The sequence below is a fragment of the Babesia microti genome, chromosome III (genome assembly GCF_000691945.2).
Source record: "Babesia microti strain RI chromosome III, complete genome".
NCBI classification, from domain to species: domain Eukaryota; phylum Apicomplexa; class Aconoidasida; order Piroplasmida; family Babesiidae; genus Babesia; species Babesia microti.
Window position 1 is genome coordinate 1,015,099 of NC_027207.2, and position 17,694 is coordinate 1,032,792.

Consider the following 17,694-nt stretch of genomic DNA (forward strand, 5'->3'; position numbering starts at 1 on the left):
TACCTCAAGGTTGTGTTTGCTAACTAATTAAAATACTTTGAAATGCAGTTTGTTGATAAAAATTCTCAACCAGCCAATCACTAACTAAAATAGCTCACTAGTAGCAGACAAACATTTTACATAAAGACAGATTAAATACAATGTTTCCAGCTATTTTAATGATAATTTCGCATATATTTGCAATTGATGTTGTGTTATGCAACAATACAGATACTAATCTATATATAGAACTTGATATGTCTAACGATGAGTTATTGCCAAATATCAATTGCATAGATAAACATGGAGTTTTGTCATATTCAGTACCAGATGATTTATTAATAAGCATGATAAAATGGAGCAGCTTATTCAATGTGACCCTATGTGGAGGGTACGTTTTTACGGACTTTACAATAAGACCTTTGGGTGATAATAAATTGGATATTTCATTAAAATGCAAGAATGTTATTGAAGAAAATATAGAATCTATAATAAAATCCTATAAAATTATTTTTCCAAGAGATTATTCCTTTCCCCAATGGATTAAAAATACACACTCCCGAGTTGACCAATTAATTACGTTTAAGACTGTGAATATAAATTTGTCAAATGACCGATTTATGGATCATTTTAACGTTATACCATATATGTATTTTCTAGGAATAGATATATCGATTAATGATCCTGGAAAGATATTATCCAATGTATTTTGGACTATCCCAAGCGATTGTTTTATTAGACATTACTTCACCAGACGTATAGCGTTAACTCCACATGGAGATTATACTATAAAAGTGTTTGCACAATACTTTGATGAGGATGAAATTAGACATGTTTGCTCATTTAGAGTTCCTACACGAATATCAGTTGTAGAATGGTTTAAAAGGATTGTTTTTTTGTATTCACGTACGAATTCCAACCTAAATATTCATAATATTGATATAGACTTAGGAACTGATGATTTTTTGGAAAAATTTGAAATTATCCCATTCAATAACGAACTACATATCTTCTTTAGAAACGATGCGTTGCACAATCAATTAATTGGATCTGTCAGATGGGGCAACTTATTTAGTAAAATATTTCAAAGAAATGATGTTATATCAAGTATTGATTTAATTCCACTAGGGGATAATAGAATCAAGATACATTTTGTGCATTTACGTGGTACAAATAGGAAAAGTAAGGGTCACACTATACAATTACCACCTGATTACGAATTTCCGAAATGGTTAGCTGAGGATAACAAATCATTTTTAAAAAGGGTACAATCTGAAGTGTTATTTTTTGATATGTCTAATGACGTGTTACCAAAACAATTTGGTGTTATACATGGATTTAATACAATTGAATTGTTTATAAAACAAGAGTTTTACGACAAAACAGCACTTCATATTGTTAGATGGGGGAATCAAATGTTTTTTAATTTGAATATAGAGAATATTATAAGCAAAATCATACTAACTGCGTCGGGTGATAATAGGATGGACGTAGGAGTGCTTTATATGGAAAACAAGAAAAGTGATCAGATCTCTAGGAAATTGTCGACTGTAATAGTCGATGAATCTAAAATCCCCACATGGTTAAAAGAAAGAATTGAATTTACAGAGGCACTCTTAAAATCTGAAACGAAATTGTATATAGATCTCTCTAACGATGAACTGAATGAAGAGCTAGAGATTAAATTGTTGAATCCTTCTGAGGTAGCAATTACTGTATCATTAGCATTCATGGATTGTTGTACAATAAAATCCGTTTCATGGACTGATCAACTTTTGTTCGGATGTAATGATAAATATACGATCGTAAAGATAATTGTTGAGATGGTTAACTGTTTTTACAACGTGAAAATTATTTACTATAATGATGCTAATAAGATCATGCAACATGAACGCTACTTTGAGGATAAAAATATTCCAAAATGGTTTTTAGATCTTATTTCCCAAGAGCAACCCTTAATTACAGACTAATGAAACTAATATAACATTTAACATCCGACAACATAACATTTAACTCAAATTCAGATGATAGTGTGAATATATAATCATGATTTCCTTGTACAATGCCATGATATTTACTGCATCTAGTACAACTACAACACATTTTTTGATAAAATTAAATCTATTCAAATAATCTGTAAGCAAATGCAATTGATAAGCTCCTTGAGATCCTCAGTTAATTATACTATCTACATGGCAATTATAATCATACCATTAAATATTTAGTCAATTTAATACCGAGTATGACAGATATTATGATATATAGCTAATCATGATAGTTATTATAGTTATATAAAGCACATAAGCATTAGTTGCACATTTTTAATAAATGTATAAAACAAAATTGCAGCCAAATGATGCCCGCATAAACACTAACCATACATAATGAGTACAGCCATATTTCTACTATACACACTATCCTTAGCTACATCCTATGAATGCAAACTTGTGTTGGAACTCGATCGAGAACCCACAAACATGATTAAAATTGACTACTATATGTCAAAGTTATATGTTTTCCCGAGTCCCAATATACCAATTGGCACTCTCATCTCCGAAATTAATTGGGGAGACATTTTTCACTTTAAAATAAACAAAAATTACTTGCTGGCATGGATTTACCTGAAACCAATGGGCAATAATACTTTGGAACTGGGAATTAAACTGCTAGACATTTCTGGCAATAAATTTATTGAAACCCCACATTTGTTAATTTTTCCAGAATTTTATAACTTTCCTCAGTGGCTAAATCTAAATTCGCCCCAACTAATAAATAGAATTAGGAAATCCATTGTGGATGTGAACTTAGATTCTCTCCCAGCTAATCTAGATGTTGTTTATACCAGGGATTTTGTTACGTTTAAGACTAATGGTGAATCTTCGATAGGTAATTTTAGCTGGGACAATTTTATTGTTGCGAATCTTATCAATCATAACTTTTCAAACATCATAAAACTCACCCCAGTAGCTTATAGGAAAATAAAGATAACAGCATACAATTCACTAATCCCAGATTCAATTTATCACGTAGGTACAATTATTTTTCCCGAAGAATATATTTTCCCCTATTGGTTCGAACATGTGAATGGGTGCTTTTACAAGCTTATCACCAAACAATTTAAGAGTTTGAATGTTGATGTTCTATCGACAATATTTAGTGACGAAATACTAGTACATATGCATTTGAATATGTTTCATATTTACGTAAAACCGGAATACATTACATGCGCGGCGATCAAAAGCATCTCCCTTTACAATTACAAGTATAATTCCATAAGCAGTTTTGACGGGATCGACCAGATATTTTTGTATAAGAAAATCAATAGCATTGAAATTACATTGGCATTATCAGAACACAACGGCAAATTCATCAAATTACACTCCAAATTGCCATACAACGGTGATATTAAACCTGATTGGGCCACTGAATTATCAAAGCATGCCACATCATCTGACGAATTAATTGCATTGGATATCGATTTATCCTCTGATCACCCATTGAAAGAAATAAAAATGACAAAAAATATGAACAAATACATTTTAGAGCCAAAGCTTGAGGGTCACATAGTGTTCATAGCATTATCAACGTCAGACACCTTTTATCAAATAGTGAAGCCCCCAGCCCAAATTAAAAAAATCATCATAACTCCCCTTCTGTGCTATCGCTGGAAGATTAAAATTGAGGTAAATGATCCGAATTCCAAGACCTATACTGAGAGATGGAGATTTTTCCAAGGTGAAAACCTCGTAAAATTCCTGACTTATGCCAACCCCAAGAATAGTTGACAGATTAATCACTTTTAATCATAATCCACTACAATGATTAGTGAAGTTGCATAATATCAATATAAAATTATAGATTCTGTAGTCATTATAAACTAGTTTCACTTCGTTTTGACGAATTAATTATACGCACACAACAAATTATTTACTCCATGACATAGAGCCATATGATTTGAAAAAATAAATATATTGAAAATACTAGCTGTTAACAGCCATTATAATATCCAACTCACAATTGCTAAGGATTAGACAGCATATAAATACAACAGTTACATAATCCCCATCTCCCCGACACATCAGTAGCATTGAATTCGCGCCTGATCATGTTGATTGAACACTATATTTACAACCAACCGTTCTAACCAAATATAATGCTATCCCCAGGTATCTCAGCTGTGTGCCAAGCGCTATCGGCTTCAGTCGCTGAATTTGTAACATATCCTATCGCATTAGTGAGAACTAGAGAACAAGCACACTTAGCTTCACCGAATGTTGTATTTAGGTACAAGGGCCTATTTTCCACCCTAAACAATTTGTACAGGTTGGAAGGACTGAAGGCACTCTACCGCGGTGTGTGGAGTAGCGCCTTGATGGCCTCTTTTTCTTGGGGTGCAGTTAGGTACCTATACGAACGTTTGGGTTGCTTCACTTTTTCATCCAAAGAATTTACAGACTGCATGATCAGGAGTATCATCTCATCTTTCATCACCACGTCCATAGTCCACCCTTTTTGGATCGCAAGACTGTCGCTACAGCTAGAATCAATTCAGGCCAAAAGGGCCGGCTGGTTTATCAGCGGGAACACCGCTAAATGGATCTACCACACCTTTTCTAGACACGGGGCTATGGGATTATTTAAAGGCTACTCAGCTTCGTTCACGTCGATTCCTCAGATAACAATACAAATGACATTGTATGAGTCACTAAAGGGGAGGAAAACACCGGAAGGTAACAGCACATTGAGTTTTTTAAACCCATATCTACCGATTATTTACGGGTCTTTATCCCGCCTATGTGGCAGTTTATGTACGTATCCCGTCATGGTTTCTCGAGCCCAAATGCAATGCCAACTGTCACCATATTTCCAACAGGGGATCATCAAAAACATCGTCCACACCTACAAAATGCAGAGTATTTCAGGCTTGTATGTGGGGTTTAAGTGCCAGATAATGAGATCATTGCTATACGGCCTGATCTTTTACACATCGTACGAGACGTTGACCAAACTTGCCCTAAAACGTAACGCTTTACTCAAAACCTGACATCAAGACATTGCAGTGGTGTAATTTTATACTTTCCATTAACAAACAGTTTGGTACGCGTTCTAAAATTATACATTAACTGTATGAAGGGTATGTTTTTAGCGTCACGAATAATGGTAAAGATCGGGCGGTGCATGCCCAATTTGCCCAGATAAAACCATTGACTCAATTCGCTCCATAATTACTTCCGGCGCTAAAGGCTCCAACAAATTGGCTTGTACGCTGCGTATAATTTGACCCAATCTTAGAGTCTGATTATGTGAGTAGTTACCTTGGAGGCCTTTAGAGACCTGATAATTGCTGCGTCAATTGACATAGAATCATCACAAGTGTCGCCTAAATAATCAAACTTGTTACATGCAACCGCTAGCCCGTGATTAAGATCATCAAGTAAACACAGGCTCCCTGTCACAGAGTTTAGCTGTAATTTTGAGCCATTTACCGCAAAAATATTACATTTCTTGTTCATGTTGAGAATGACATAGGTGACATATTCGGTCTGCACGTCCATAAGCGCGGCAATGTCATTAATAGTGGTTACATTGTCAGCATAATGGAGCAGTATAGTTGCTTGTACTAGGTTACACTCTATTTCTAAATTGTCACTGGTTAGGGTTATTTGACTCAGAGAGGGAACCCAACGTAAGGTGCGATGTTTCAGGTTGGATAGGTAGTGTTTTTCACAGTGGGCCATCTGCCTGTGGAGCTCAGGGTATACGGTCACGCTGGAACTGGGGTATTTGATTGCCTGGTCAAAGTCAGACCAGTAGTCACTGGATAGGCAATATGGCTTAAAGTAAACATCATCAGTTGTAATTCCACTAGATATTGTGTTAGAATGGTCAATATCTTGGATCATACCATGAATTTCTGCTGTGCTCCTGCTGCCCGCCATCTTGCTCAGCAGATTATAAGCATCAACTTCCCTGTCTAATGGAGAATTATTCAATAGCCTTGCTGCTAGAAAATACCTGTATGACACCCATTTTACCGATAGTGTTCGATGAATGCTCTTTTATTCTTTAGACGATGGAATAGGGACATTACATCCCCAATGCCACAATTTTTTAGTATTTGGCGGTTTGCATATGTAGCCAAATATTTTGCAGACTTTTGCGAGTCAATTTTATGATTTAGGACCCATTCTATGCCTGGATCAATAAGTCATATACCTCGATTGAATGATTTGTGGATTGCCTTATCGGCAAGGCAACAATGGTCTACAATCTTCCCAAACTTATCAGACAAACCCAGCACCCAGTGAACAACAGAAATGTCTGTCATTTTATCAACGTTGACCAATTCAGTTTCACTTTGCATTTGCTTGATCAAATAGCTTCCAATTAGCTCAATACCTTCTGGTAGCAATGACAAAGTCTGGTAAAGTAATGCATTCTATGTAATGCCTTGCTTACATCCAGTCCAGTGATATCTTGACAATCGAATAGCTTACTTTTTATTCTTTCCAACCTGTTTTTTACCATACATGTAACGATCGCATCACGGAGAGGTTCTACAACTTTATCGTGAAAAAACAATTTACAACGATCCAACTCCTGGGCCAGAATTTCATTGAATATTACCATATAATCCTCTAAAGGATATTCATAAATCCAAATACGAGATATTTTATCATAATAATCATTTGTTCTCTCAATCAAAACCTTCTCAATATCCATCTTGAATAATACATTATCGGGGTCTATTGCATTGTAAATTTCCAGTGAAACGCTTAAATCAATATGCTGTGCTTCATCGACTGCCGGTAATTCCCTCAAATTATCGTATTTCTCAATTATACTGCTTGAAAACATATCCCTGTATTCCATGAATAACTAAATAAATGCACAACTCTTGGATAATTGTAAGTGCACATACCTTCCTAAATTGCAATATTGCCAGCCCATTCAAATCCATAAGCCCGTATAACTCTACGTAAAATCGGTCCAGGTAGCTAAAAGCAGCCCCCAATACACGTATGTACGTCTTGAATTTGGTCCAGACAATGGCCATCCTCAATCTCATAGGTTCCTCACTAGCCTCCAAAAACGGCTTGATCTGATAAGTTAAATAATACCTTCCTACGCAAAAAACTCCCAATTGTCTCCCTGTACCTGCGATATAAAATCTCCTCGTAGCTACCATCTCTCCTCGTGCACATGTTGTACACTATACTAAATCATAATCATAGGTATCAAATGAAATAATTTAATAAACTTATACAATTGACATACACCACAAGTAATTACGTACGTGTAGTGAGTTGTCTGCTGCTTAACTGAAAATATCCGTCTAGGCGGGTTGCAGAGGTCGAAATCACGGTCCAAAACATCTTCCAACCTAAATGTACAGAAAATTACTTTGAAATAAGACTTAATTGCAGTGTTTTCCACCCTTCATCAAAATCTACAGCGTCCTTTTCAGACATTTGATTGGATTTGATTGGTTTGGCATTACACACGCATCAAGTTCAAGAGCTATGGCGCCCGGGAACCGGCACCACTAGTACTATACTGGGCTAGCGATATGACTACCAAAGTAAAATTAGTTAAACAAAATCTACAAAAAGTACGAGGGCCGGCCCCTGCTCATCTCCACAAGGTCCAGCTGCTCCCTGGTGAACAAGGCCCTCCACTCGTTCCAACCATCCGTATGCGTCTTAAAAAAGTCCTGAATCACCTCATTTATAAACTTCTTCCTCCCTCCATAGCTGCTTTCATTAGCAATTACTGATAAAGACGTCACTACCGTGGGCATCCACTCCCTCATGGAGTATGGAAAGGAGTAGACCAAGCCGGAGAGGTACAAAAAGTGTTGTTCCTCAAGCTCTCCAATGACTTCATTCGAATCTAGCGTTATCGCTGCAATGGTGGACATAAAATGGGCCACGGATCGGTAGAGATGTGGTGGAACCCTGTCCAGTAGAGGCAGGAATTTTAGAATAGTGACCTTCGCATCCAGCAAAAATTGTGTTTTGAGCCAGAATTCACGAATAGCATCGAGTGCCAGTTCACCGGATTGCGGAGAGCTATCAGCCAATGACTTTTCGAACCAGCCCATAAGCAGATCAATAACAGCCCCTAGAGGCTTATCACGGAAGACTCCATACTGGGGTCCAAATTCAGCATCTGAAAGGCTTAAAACGGCCTCTCTACCCAACAGTTTCAAGTCTTCTTTCCCGCTTCCAGCACACTTAAACGCAGTATCGATGAATAGCTGGAGAAACTGCGTGCTTGCCCATGGGAGCAGGCTCCACTTTTTGCAGGCGAAAAGGCGAATACCAAAGCGCAGAAATCCATCCCATAGAGATGGATCTAAAGGCCAGAATTCGAAAATCGGTTTGCCCATCTTAATTAACGCCACCAGCAGGGAGGCCGTTTGTTCCCTAACTTGCAGGCACTCGGATCTCATAATACCTACATCCAGCACTTGTAAGCAGGGCACCGTTACGCAATTGAGTGTCAGAACTGTTAGAAGGAGCAATTTCCTGTAGAAATCTAGAGATTGACACGTGCTTGTATATTTGACATTTCCCAGCAATTCGACCCACAGATCCACAGAAGAGCCCAGTTTATTGGTGAGCGTAATGGCGTCTGCCAAATCATGTATATACTCTATTTTACAATTTTTGACAAATTTATTCAGCACCACAGACACCCTTCCAACCATTTCTGGTTCAATGCAGTCAAATACGGATACCAGTAGCTCAATAAATGCAATATTTGCCTCCGGCTCATCGGAAAAAGTCACCAGCTGCTCCAGCTGTTCGATCGCCTGTGTTATACCAATTACAATTTAAGGAAATATTTATGCGCCATAACAACATAGGGTTATACCAATACCCTGTGGAGGGTTATACTGCATACCTGGACGACGGACGCCGAATTACAAGTAGAATGGATGGAAGATTTAAGAAATGAAATATTTTGCAAAGATAGGCTGCTGCCCATTCGACATAAGCGGAATGAAACCCAGGAAGGTTCTACCCTTAACGCCTTCACCAACTTCAGGTAGGGAGAGCCTTTTGCCGAACAAACATCATCCAAATTAGATATTTTTTTCCTCCTTGACGATATGGATTTGCATAGACCAACCGCATATGGTATATCATCCAGAGAAATGCCATGCGTTACCATCAGTGCCTGCACAATCTCCCGCAATGAAATATCTGAAGAATTTCGAATGCATTTCACCAGCCAATCCTTCAACTTCTCATCGTACCCGACCCAGGCTAACAAACACACGTTTAAAATAGAAACCTCACTGAAGGTGTAATCCTCTGGCGTAAACTCCACATCCACTCTCTCGTTGCTTGCTTTCTCCATCAAAATAACCAGGGCGTTTCGGGTACCGTCCGCCAGCCTAACACCGCACCGCCCATTGCTGAAAGATCTGCTGGCGCTTATTATGAACTTGAACAAAGACCTTAGCAGCATAGGCTTTGAGAGAACCCTGCGTAGAAGTGGAGGAACCAATAATTTGATGGTGTTCATTACGATCTGGTCGTGGGAAAAGTTACCACAGGACGCTATTGCCAACTCCAAAGACCTGCTAAATACGCGCTCCAGTGCGGCTGTTTTGGCACCCTTTACAATTGCCATTGAAATCAAAAAGTGCGATTTTGCCTTCTCCGCCGTCTTTTCATCCCCGCAAATCGATATATCCACGAGCTTTGAAATGTACCCAAACACGGGATCACTGGGCTCCAACCTGCGATGCGTGGACCACCTGTGGTAGTTTATTATCTCGGACACACGCTGGACGATCAGGCCAAAAATGGTATCCATGGGCATGTCGAAAAAATGGCTTTTCTTTGTGATGCAGGAAAATATACTCAGGGAATCAAGCAGGTTGGATGAAACTAGGATTAATGGCACGTTGAAGGCAAATGGCCGGAGTGATCCTGTGAAAATATACTTGCTCTTTTGCCTACCCATAGACCTTACGCAGTCCATAATGCCGGAGTTTATGTCGACAAACCCTCCAAATTGCTGGGGCTGCACGCCTCCAGAAACCAGCTCCCCAAGCAGCTTTGACATCTTTCCATGTGTAGACGATTGAAGGGGACCGTCGTTGATGAATAACTTATGCGCCATTTCCTTGACTTTGCTTGAAAGGGGGCTTTGATGCGCCATATTCAAAACATTCGTACTTGAATCTAAGTGTTCTTGGGGTAGAAGGCCAGATTTGACCATACGATACAGAAAGACATAGGCACGGTTTATATAGTCAGCCTGCGTTAGCTTCAGTCACAATCACGATTAGTTAACTATTACACATACCCTATTTAATACATATGCTCCACGTAGAGACGATCCCTCGTCGCTTTTATTGCAGCCCATGTGCTGATCACCAAAAACAGTTTTCTCAATCTTTTCCAGTCCCAGGCACACGACCCCCGCTATGGCTTCTATAGCCTCCTTCTGCGGGATGTGCCACTGCGGGACCAGGGACTTCTCCTCGTAGCTCAAGGGGTAAACGTTTAGAACAGACTCTAGGCAACGCTGGGCCAGCTTTGTCGCTGCCTTGAAGAGAGATTTATGGGTAGAGTGCCAGCACCTATCCAGAATTGCAGTTATTATATTTGCAACCTTATACGACTCGGGCATGCATCTTATTAGCGATGAAAGTAGTGATATTTGTGGCGTTACATCATCATATACATTGGCATTCAGCTGCTTCAAAGCTCTGGCGGATAGTGTGTTAAATATCCTAAACGACATCTTGGGCTTGGTAGTGGAAAAGGCCAGTCCTACACTAGAGGCAAAGTGGATATTATCCCTGGTAACTTGAAAGTCCAAAAATGCATCTGCCATCCATTCAACGTCCTCCGCATACCGAAATAGCACTATGAGCGCAGCCCTAATCATGGTGATAACGCCCTGGTCCACAGGCGTCATTTTTTGCGGAAATTGCGCGGTTTCGCCCCAGCCCAGGATCAATTCAAATAACAATCGCTCAGGCACCTGAAATCCGCCTACTTCGTCCACCCACTCGCCCGCATCCTTCAATTTATCAATCTTCGACTGCACCAGCCTAGTAAACGCAGAAGCCAGTGCCCTGTTTCCGTCTCCACAAATAAAGTCACTATCAATGGCCACAGGGCGTAGACTGCAGCTCTGCATCGTTATTAGAAACAATGCCTGCGAGGATTTTAGGGGGTCAGATGGAAATATAGAGTTTACGCTCTTTTCCACAATCGAAGGGACAGAGCCAGGGCAAAATTTCACCACTAGGGGAGTGAGCTGTGACAGGGCCCTCATGGCTACAATGCTCGATTGGGGTTCATTTACAACGTCCATCATAAACTGCAGCTTACCTATCGCCTTAGTCAGATAGGTGGGCTGGATATAACAGATACGTTTCAAGACGTCCAAGTAATTGGATGAAATCTGACCGTTTTTGCTCATCATACCGTACATGGCGATGCTATATGACGCATCTAAATCTAACAGAGGACCCAAATCACACAAAGGAGGCGCAGTACCCCCGCCCTGAGCAATGTAAGACTGTACCTGAATTTTCATCAGGGTAGAGAAGAGGGTTTGGAAAAAGTCGGAAATGGGCAGGGACCAGGCGCCTGCATTTGAGGGATGGGCATAGGGCTCGAGTGCACTGATTAGATGGGCCAATTGCTCAAGGCCGGAGGAATTTGCGAGAATCTTTGTTAGCTTCCGAACAACGCTCGGGGTTTTTTCACACATATTGCTATATTTAGCGGGGATGAGGTCCTTAAATTCGTCTACCGCCTTCTTGGCAACCCTCCTCCTGCACAAATAGTTGAAAAGCATCTGGCACAAATAAGGCATTCTTTCTTGTAGTTGCGATTCAAACACAGCATGCCCATCGGATTTGCATGGCAAAGTGCGGTGATAATTGGTTGCCCTTTCCAATAAAGCAACAAATGTAGCGTTTAATGCCCTGGAGTCTGAATTATCCCACCATCTGTAGAGAAGCCCGTTCTCACAAATCACGTAAATCGTAGCCTTTGGACAGAGGACCAACAGGAGCTGAAAGTAGTAGTATATCTTGTTAGAGCTGAAATCTAGGTTATCAGTTATATATTTTATCAGTAAGTCTCCAGCAGCACTGTCAAATATCCAAACCCTCCTCATAGCACTTCCCAACCTTATCAGTGACTGCAGATATGATTGGCGAGCGCTTATTCCGTTCTTTGGCACTGCACATTCCCCCTGCGAAAAATAATCATCAAATAGTTCGATAAAATCGCTCATTTGCATAAAATCCAGAGATTCTGCCAGCTTTGCGAGCTCTTGTCGACCTTGCTGCATCCAGTAGTGGTCGATAGAATCCAACATGACACTGACTAGCGTAGATAAACAACCTAACCCTGCAGTTTTCTCGTTGAGCTTGGGGTTGTTCTTCACGTCCAGTAACTGCCATATCTTGTCGCAAAGGCCGGGAATTTCTGGATTGCATTTCCCCCCGTAACAAGTAGTCAAGTTGGCGTAGCTTGTGGCATTGCCTATCAGAGGAAACAATCGCTTCCCTTCGTATGCCTCAATTGCACGTTTTAAATATATGGAAGACTTGGCAGCGCCAGCTTCTGCGATACATTTTGGTATAAATCTGTCCAGGTCTAATTGAAAATCTTTAACACAGCTTTCACCAGGACTATTCATATTTATTAATCAATTAAAACAAGTACCTATATCTACACATATTATCGCGCATTTTAATCAACTGATAGTAGGGTGACATCACACGGTCACATTACCCTATAACGTGCCGTACTGATCCAGTTCACTATAACATGTGGGATTGCGATTCTACAATTTAAACAGAGCAGTTTTAAACTTTTAATTATTAATATCACTATCTTTTAAGCCTCTGCTGTAAATCACGGCTGAAGATCTTGAACTTAGTTTCATCCTCGCAGTTGTAATAAATGTTTTCCTCCAGGTCCACAACGATTTTCTTACCCCTGATCGAATATCTGATAACTTGGTCGTTCTGGTTATAGGCATTCGTAATAAATCGTTGCTCAGCGCTACTCAATTCTACACACCCTTCCATAGTCTCCAAAAACCACATCATATTCTCGTACGTGCCTTCTACATCAAATAAAGACCACCTTTGAACACGTTATCGCTCTTTACGTATTCCTCATCGTCCAAGTCCATCAACACCCCTATTTCCCCCTCTCCATCAGCCTTGTCATTGAAAATCTTATCCAAGGCATCTACAGAGTTTGGCGTTTTCTGAGTTAAAACTTGCATACAGTTAACAGGCTGTATTGCCCCGTAACCAAGTGCTGCGGTTCGCATTCATTAGCTGTATGTGCTAGGGATTCTTCGTCCAGGCCTCCCGCTGGCGTTTCATATTTAACTTGGGGAGGAGGCTGGTACTGATGGGGCAAAAACTTATTGCCCAATTGAAATCTCTTCCAATCCTTTACAAATTCGTTTATACCCCGCCTCTGCCTATCTGTAGTGATAAATTCGTTAGGAACTGGCGAAGGAATGATCTCTCCATCCAGTTCCCGACGAGACGACAGCGCTACAAGCATATCACCATCTGTGGTCTAGATTAAAGTATAATCTAAAATAGTTAGTTACACAACACTCACCTGGCCCACGTCGATCACTTGCGCGAATATCTCATTCGTGCAAAGGAATCCCTTTTGGTATTGCTCAAAGTGCGTGGGTGACATTTCATAAGGAGACATCACACAATGAACATTTAGGGCCTTTAGGATAAGCCCATATTTAGAAATCTGATATGGTCTGCACCTTAAAATGTCTCCAACCCTTATAAACTTCACTTGCTCGTATTCAATTGCCTTGCAGTTACTCACTATGACCACCTTATCGTTGTAACTGTAGTCTAAATACATTACAGGAATTTTTGTCCCTTCTAGTCCAGGACGATATAGTCTAATCGAATCTTGATAGTCAAAACCCAGTTGAGTTTTGGGTATAAAGGCCCTGTACCCCAAAACCTCACCGTAAAGCCCTTCTAAATTAGCAGGCATTTACTAGAGTAGTAATCTTTGACCGTGAAAAGCATTGGTTTGTTCTGAGAATGGCACTCTAGCACAGACTTCAACTTGTACAGCTCCCGCAGACTCAGCAGGGATAACTTTATCTCATTGGGCCATATCTCTATAATTTCAAAGTGCAATACGTCACCCTCCTTAAATAACTTATTTAGACCCCCCCTGAATAAATAATTTCCTACAGTGGAATTGTCTTTGGATCGTCAAAAACTTCTTGAATTGGCAGTTTTGCAGTGAGATGAGCACTTATATCCACATATGCTGTTTGAGTTTCTACCATGGATATGGTTCCCTTGACGATTTGCCCCAAGTAAATTTTGTACTCCTCAGATCCAAAGTGTTCCAAATTAAACTTTTTAAGCTCTTCATCAAACTTCTGCTGAGATAGACAATCTTTGAAGTAGTTTGCAATGTGAACCGGTGGGTTAAATCCAGGAAGTAACTCTTTAATATCACATGTTGTTGCCTTATTGTTATAGGGTCCAACACAATCTCCCATTTCTTCACCCTCGGCATTTGTATTAACAGAACTAAATTTGCCTTGTTTGGACGATTTTATAGCCTTAATCATCTCGAACTGCACGATCTCCTCCGTTGTAGGGTTGGAAGATGGGTAGACAGGTTCAAAGGTCCCTCTGGTAAGCTCGTCGGTATCAATGGTCGGATCCGTTCTTTTAATCTAAATGGAATTGCTATTACTTGACTAACAATTTCTTTAATTGTGGATTCGGCGCTGGGCGACACCTGGGTAACGACGTCTCGCCAAAACCAAAAGGGCTTTGATGGCTTATGTGGTCCCGTACCATCAGTCCTCTTACGCTGGGCAAAGCAGTACTTTGCGTATTGATTGCCCAGCTCAAATTCGCGTTCTTCTCTGGCTCTAATGTTTTGCGTTTCCTTTCCCATCTCCATCAACATATCCAAGAACCTACTGTCATTAGTCTTTTGGGCAAAGTACTTTACCACTGCCAGGGATATGTCTTTTGTCCATTTTGGTAAGGCATCAAATTCAAATTTGAATTCACTGCTATTGCCCAATTTCTTCATAGCGGTTAAAATATTTTCAGCTTCTTTGGCAGGATCTGCCCCTGCCTTGACCCGCTCCCGGTAATAACGCTCGAGACCCCTTAACTTGGGGAGCTGACCATCTGGAGTTGGTAAATAGTAGTTTTCTGCTAAATTCTGGTCGATAAACCCCTCCCTTATCCCCTCTTCATACCTTTCCCATTCCTCGTCGTACGACAACTTTCGCTCGGGAATCACGTCATAAATCTCTCTGATTGCAGATATTAAGCATTCGGTAAGCAAATATTCGGGTTCCAACTTATCCATAGCCTTCTCATACTTCTTATTCAACTCCTTTTTATCATTGCTCCCGATTAGAGGCATGATGTTATCCAACTTTGACCTTTCAAAGGGGGGGGGGAGCATGTTGGCCGAGTCGTGAAATTGGTAGTCTGAGGGATCGCAGTAGGGGATTACACGATATAGATCCTGTAAATTTAGCCCAGAATCCAGAAGCTTCCGGTACCAAATATCCACTACAGCATCGGGAAGTCTGAAGGGGCAAATCGAAGCCACGAATCCTTTCAAATCTCTCTTGACCTTTTTCTCATCCTGAGTATCCCATACCTCTCCCTTTAAATCCCTATTGACCTTTATATTATCCCTAGGGTTCCATACCCCCCCTTTAAAATCCCTCTTGGTCCTTTTCTCGTCCTTATGGTCCCATACCCTCCCCAACCCAACGTAAACCTACGTAATTCAGATTCAAACAACTCAATTATTTGAGATACAAAATTTTAAAGCAAGGAAGCATCAAACACTTACCTCTGCGATGTGAGATAGATCGTAGCATTTACTAATATTGACCCTAAAGGTCGTGACAACGTCTATGAAAAATAAAAGTGTTACACATTCTGAAAACGTCATAGAGAATGCAAAGTGGCATCTTAATGCAACTTTTGGCCGTTTAAAATTAAGAATTTTGTATTAAAAGTTATTATTTTATCATATAAAAACTATCACCATCACTAGTGAATGGGTATGGCGTGGTTCATGTGTTGAAGCCATGGACCCTGTCTATGGGATGCACACCTTCCATTGCGCCAGTAGGATATAGTAGGCAATCTGAGAACCAACAGCGGTTTTTACACTAAATAAACTGTGACTTACTAACTTTCGACGTAAATATCCGAACATTGATGTACGGTGTTTTTCCATACATTCATTGTAGCAGCGACGCAAATCCGAGCTACATTTGATTATTCTACCCTGAGCTATCCCTCCAAATACTGAGATCAATAATATGAAAAGACCAACAAATTTCATTTGCAATGCGCATATACAATGTTTTCTAGCTATCTAATAAATTGGCAAGTTTCTAGTTAGGCAAAAATTCCTCAGATCTAAAATTAATTCTCAAAAAATTCTTTTGCTATCATGTATCATAGCAAGGCGTTTAATGACAAAACGTCGTTTTCTTCGATAAAAATTAAGTAGTGCGATACTCTGACCAAACACGATTGACCCGAGGTCATTCGATTATTTAAGTGCCTTGACTGGTACTGGGGGTGGCACATTTTGAATGGGTGTGTCTATATAAACATTGACTTACCCGTGCTGTAACTTGCATTTACTGGCCTAAAAGATGGGTTATTAGTTTCTTTGTTATTAATCGCAGCTTCAGCATTGCCCTGTATAGATATATTTTTATTCTTCACTAGACACTGAGAAACTGAACAGGCTGCACGGCACTAAGTTATACACTTCAACCAATTTAAATATTTAGTATTGAACGAGAAAGTTGTGTAGATTTGCAACAATTTCTAAGACATAGTGTATAACTCACCATTTTGATGAGAATGCTCATCCCTCCGTATCTGAGGTCACAGTTCTTGTCGCATATAACTTTGTGAGGATGGCACTCAAATATTGCTACGGAAAATTTAATTCCAAATAGCAATGCAAATGATATAATTGTGGATAAAATTCTCATTTTCACTTAAATAGCGAGCTAAATTTAACTACTGGACTGTCTAGTGTGGTATTATAGGTGTCACGTGTAATTTTCTTAGATCTGTAATTAGATGGCGGAAAATTTTTATTTATCTGCCAAATAAACCATTTGTATCATCTAAACAAATATGATTGCAAAATTCGCAACGTTTGTCTTATTTTCGTGCTTAGTTAGATGTGTAATGGGCTCCATTAGCACATTTGGCAATGATTGCAGCGAGTTCTGCAAAACCCAACACTCGGGAAAGGGAACAACAATTTACAATTCGTCAATTCCATCGCCCGTAAGATATTCTGTAGACGACATCAACTACTTTTCCGTAAGTGCTGACCTATCATCTAGTGCAAACACAGGTGTAGAATGGCTGATGTAATCAGACCCAAGCAGGCAGAGGAAAAAATGTACATCTGAAGCCTGCAACTTTAACACCAAAATAATTACTAACTTCAATCTACTCGCTGAGTCACTAATTTGCGACTACTGACCTAGTATACGTTATCAAAATTTGTTTGTCTGTCGTTGCAACAGTTGAAAATCTTTCATAAATTTGTTACAACACCAAATCTAGTAAAATAGCTAGTGTGGCATCCACTAATGAAACAAATTTGTCAAAACCCCATTGAAAGAGATAGT

The 17,694-nt window shown here is 39.7% G+C and overlaps 9 protein-coding genes across 9 annotated transcripts; 4 read left to right on the forward strand and 5 right to left on the reverse strand.

Annotated features, from left to right (window-relative positions):
- Window positions 1-236: 236 nt before the first annotated feature.
- On the forward strand, window positions 237-1,949 carry BMR1_03g02870 (hypothetical protein; the record flags this gene model as incomplete). Its single annotated transcript, XM_012793731.1, has 1 exon — window positions 237-1,949. The coding sequence occupies one exon, from the start codon at window positions 237-239 to the stop codon at window positions 1,947-1,949; it is 1,713 nt and encodes a 570-aa protein (XP_012649185.1).
- BMR1_03g02875 (hypothetical protein) lies at window positions 2,364-3,764 on the forward strand (the record flags this gene model as incomplete). Its single annotated transcript, XM_012793732.1, has 1 exon — window positions 2,364-3,764. One exon carries the CDS (start codon window positions 2,364-2,366, stop codon window positions 3,762-3,764), a length of 1,401 nt encoding a protein of 466 aa, XP_012649186.1.
- BMR1_03g02880 (Mitochondrial carrier protein) lies at window positions 4,133-5,023 on the forward strand (the record flags this gene model as incomplete). The annotated part of the gene is made up of 1 exon (XM_012793733.1): window positions 4,133-5,023. The coding sequence occupies one exon, from the start codon at window positions 4,133-4,135 to the stop codon at window positions 5,021-5,023; it is 891 nt and encodes a 296-aa protein (XP_012649187.1).
- A 104-nt stretch (window positions 5,024-5,127) lies between these two features.
- BMR1_03g02885 (cullin 1) lies at window positions 5,128-7,451 on the reverse strand (the record flags this gene model as incomplete). Its single annotated transcript, XM_021482110.1, has 10 exons — window positions 5,128-5,274; window positions 5,295-5,359; window positions 5,381-5,994; window positions 6,015-6,174; window positions 6,196-6,418; window positions 6,439-6,858; window positions 6,902-7,075; window positions 7,101-7,197; window positions 7,277-7,363; window positions 7,384-7,451. The coding sequence occupies 10 exons, from the start codon at window positions 7,449-7,451 to the stop codon at window positions 5,128-5,130; spliced, it is 2,055 nt and encodes a 684-aa protein (XP_021338664.1).
- BMR1_03g02890 (conserved Plasmodium protein, unknown function) lies at window positions 7,583-12,666 on the reverse strand (the record flags this gene model as incomplete). Its single annotated transcript, XM_021482111.1, has 3 exons — window positions 7,583-8,797; window positions 8,890-10,257; window positions 10,306-12,666. The coding sequence occupies 3 exons, from the start codon at window positions 12,664-12,666 to the stop codon at window positions 7,583-7,585; spliced, it is 4,944 nt and encodes a 1,647-aa protein (XP_021338665.1).
- On the reverse strand, window positions 12,860-15,974 carry BMR1_03g02891 (RNA-binding protein, putative; the record flags this gene model as incomplete). The annotated part of the gene is made up of 8 exons (XM_012793736.2): window positions 12,860-13,098; window positions 13,119-13,245; window positions 13,266-13,568; window positions 13,605-14,002; window positions 14,023-14,204; window positions 14,225-14,721; window positions 14,742-15,797; window positions 15,873-15,974. 8 exons carry the CDS (start codon window positions 15,972-15,974, stop codon window positions 12,860-12,862), a joined length of 2,904 nt encoding a protein of 967 aa, XP_012649190.2.
- A 124-nt stretch (window positions 15,975-16,098) lies between these two features.
- On the reverse strand, window positions 16,099-16,373 carry BMR1_03g02892 (hypothetical protein; the record flags this gene model as incomplete). The annotated part of the gene is made up of 2 exons (XM_021482112.1): window positions 16,099-16,197; window positions 16,218-16,373. The coding sequence occupies 2 exons, from the start codon at window positions 16,371-16,373 to the stop codon at window positions 16,099-16,101; spliced, it is 255 nt and encodes an 84-aa protein (XP_021338666.1).
- On the reverse strand, window positions 16,587-17,040 carry BMR1_03g02893 (hypothetical protein; the record flags this gene model as incomplete). The annotated part of the gene is made up of 3 exons (XM_021482113.1): window positions 16,587-16,639; window positions 16,660-16,798; window positions 16,894-17,040. 3 exons carry the CDS (start codon window positions 17,038-17,040, stop codon window positions 16,587-16,589), a joined length of 339 nt encoding a protein of 112 aa, XP_021338667.1.
- A 202-nt stretch (window positions 17,041-17,242) lies between these two features.
- Window positions 17,243-17,472, forward strand: BMR1_03g02900 (hypothetical protein; the record flags this gene model as incomplete). Its single annotated transcript, XM_021482114.1, has 2 exons — window positions 17,243-17,380; window positions 17,404-17,472. 2 exons carry the CDS (start codon window positions 17,243-17,245, stop codon window positions 17,470-17,472), a joined length of 207 nt encoding a protein of 68 aa, XP_021338668.1.
- Window positions 17,473-17,694: the final 222 nt, after the last annotated feature.